We start from the raw sequence: 3,049 nt of genomic DNA on the forward strand, positions 1-3,049 counted from the left end.
TGTGATGAAAGTTACCATTTAAATTCCTTCCTTCGAAGCCCTTTCTCCAATATTATGAAACTCCTACAATCTCATTGCTAAAGAGCCATGCCCTAGAATTGCTGAGGACTGAGAATTAAAAGCGTAGCCTCGTGTTTTTTATATCTGCCCACAGAGAAGACCCATGGAAAGGTGCTCAGATGCTTGGTTTGGGAGACAAAGACATGACACGCATTATGAGGCCTGAAGTCTGTGTCAGGGAGCAATCTGACAGAAATTGTTGCTTTAAGCAGCTGTAACATACACGGCGCTCATTCTAGGTTTAGTCATTCAATTCTTATTTGTCTCTATCCCATATGTGCCACAAAGAGAGTAGGTTTCAGCAATACCCTGAAGTTTAGCAAAAACTTTTTGCCCATTCTTATTCCCATTTTCATCTTCCTTATATCACAAATATTTGCCAAGTTAAAAGCATTCCAATCCCATATCATCATTCTAGATTGAATCTGTAGCAAAATGTATATACACTATGCTACCTTTGCACTTGCAATGGGGACAGGAAGACATGATAGATAACCAGAGAAAAAGAGAACCATAGAATATTTAAAATTGATATGGTCATCTTGTCAAGAAATTTCACAAAAACATAGGAAAAGGCGTAGAAACAGTTGATGAAGAAACAAAATGAGCATCTTGGCTTTGTACTCTGATTATGCCATCTACCTCATCTCACCTCCTTCTCCACTTCCTTCCTCCCCCATGGAACGCATTTTCATAAAAGCACTACAAACAAATTAATTGAGCAAATAGAACTTTTGCAAAAATATATGTTTCTCTTTCTAGTTTCTCCCACATCACAAGGTTATGCTTCTTTGAATTCAACAGTGGAAGCAAGAAGAAACCAAAGCTATGAGGTTCTAGTGGGCAGAGCGTAGGTGTCATTTTTACCCTCCTTGTCTACTTCCAAGGCCAGATCAGGAACAGTACAGACAATTTGATTTTTGTATCAATGATAACGGTAAGAGATGAGTTAGAGTCTTTTAGGTTACTAAATAATCCATACAGAAGACCATAACACCTAAACTAAGAGAGGAGTTATTCCTTGAGGAGTTGACAGCAGCCTTTCATACTATCCCAAAGGGCCCCTTTGACTTTGTCATTCCGGAGAGTGAAGATAAAAGGGTTCAGGAAAGGGGTCAACACAGAAATCAGCAGGGAAGCTATCTTGTTATACTCAGCTGCCTGCGTTTGCTTGGGTTTCACATAGAGGAACAGGCAGCTGCCGTAGCCGATCACGACAAAGGTGCAGTGGGAGGCACATGTAGAGAAGGCTTTCCTCCGGCCAGAGGCTGAGGGGATCTTGAGGATGGTGGAGATGACGTAGGTGTAGGAGACAACCGTCGGGGCCAGAGAACCAATGATAATGACCACAGCCATTCAACACAGAACAAACTCTGTGAAAAGAGTGTCATCACAGGACAGTTTGAGAAGTTGTCCTCGGTCACAGTAATAATGGTCTAACAGATTTGATTTACAGAAGGTAAACTGGAATGTGGCATAGACTGGCCAAATTTCAGAAAGAAACCCAAACACCCATGACACAATTACCACCCAGATGCAGGTGCGGCTGTTCATAATGATGTTGTACCTCAGAGGGTTGCAGACTGCCACATAACGGTCCACAGCCATCGCTCCCAGTAGTGCAAACTCTGTGGTCCCCACAGCAAGGTACAGGAAGAGCTGGGCAACACATTCAGTCAGAGATAGTGTCTGCATCCCAGGGAGCAGCAACCCCCAAAGCATCACGGGGACGATAATGGATGTCACCAGGATCTCCAAGGCAGAGAGGTGACCAAGGAAGAAATACATGGGGGACTTCAGACGTTTATCAACACAGACAATAACGATGATGATGGTGTTTCCCATTAATGTCACTGAGTAGAAGAAAAAGAATATAGCAAAAAGGAGGTGATGTAGCTCTTGGGACCCAGGGAAGCCTAGGAGGCAGAATTCAGTGGCACTAGAGCGATTGCCCATCATTTAGTGCTTCTTTCTGCTCCTTGTGAAACCTAGAGATGAAAAGAGAGGTAAGACTTCTCTGCATGGTCCTGCTCTTGAGAGAGAGAAGGAGGACAAATTAGGATAAGGAAATATTTTCAATGTGATGATCAGGTCAGATGTCCCTACTACCATGCTGTGCATAAAGTCACACCTAAATGTTCTCACCTCAAATGTAGCTCAAGGCTAGCTGCTGGGAATGGATGATGACACCTTCTTCTCTAGTGGTGTGAATAAAAGCTTCCTTGTCTTTTGTTCCCCACTGGTATGACTTCTCAAAGGGAACAGAGCTCTTTTGAAGTGGCCAGTTTTGAAGCTGAGTCCATCAGCCTCTCCAGTCCTGGGATTGTCCTACTTCTTCTTAGGTTCACTGTACCAGATGACATCATGGTATTCCAGATGATGTTCAAAGCATGGAACTTTGAACCCCAGCCCTCAGTCACACTGGGACTATATAGACCCACCTTGGGGCCAGCAGAAAAGAGGCAGGGGATATAACACCAACATCCCTGCCTTCTCCATGTTTTAAAATCTCTTTATTACACAGCAGCAAGATCTCCAAAGGGGAACTCTGGAGCTTGGGACAATTTCCCAGAGATTCATTCTTTTCTGACTCCATTTTCTTTCAAAGTCTTGGGAGGAAGGAAAGATGGCAGCTGGCAGTGACAAGGACAGGTCTGAGGCCATCAGCTGCTTAGGATGCCTGGATTTCTGCCCTGAAATCATCTATCCTGTTACGCAAATGTCATCTCATCAGAGGACTCTTTCTAATCACCCAACCCAAAACAGGAAAGACATGATCATTCATGGACTTTAGTTTTCTCTGGAGCACTTATATTACCTGATACTCTGTTATAGGTTTAATTGCTTAATTCAAGCTTTCATTTAACGTGAAACAAATTTCACTGTGAACAGAACATACACAAGATACATAAGTAAAATATATAGCTTGTGAGTTCATTAAGCATGCCATCCTAAAAAGAAAGCAAGGAAGAGGGAAAGGAAATTTAAT

General features: G+C 42.8%; 1 protein-coding gene across 1 annotated transcript; it reads right to left on the minus strand.

Annotated features, from left to right (window-relative positions):
• Positions 1 to 1,074: 1,074 nt before the first annotated feature.
• On the minus strand, positions 1,075 to 2,019 carry LOC139045044 (olfactory receptor 9A4-like). The gene is given in 1 exon segment (XM_070507029.1): positions 1,075 to 2,019. A coding segment is annotated over 1 exon segment (945 nt).
• Positions 2,020 to 3,049: the final 1,030 nt, after the last annotated feature.

The sequence above is a fragment of the Equus asinus genome, chromosome 1 (genome assembly GCF_041296235.1).
Source record: "Equus asinus isolate D_3611 breed Donkey chromosome 1, EquAss-T2T_v2, whole genome shotgun sequence".
Lineage (NCBI taxonomy): Eukaryota > Metazoa > Chordata > Mammalia > Perissodactyla > Equidae > Equus > Equus asinus.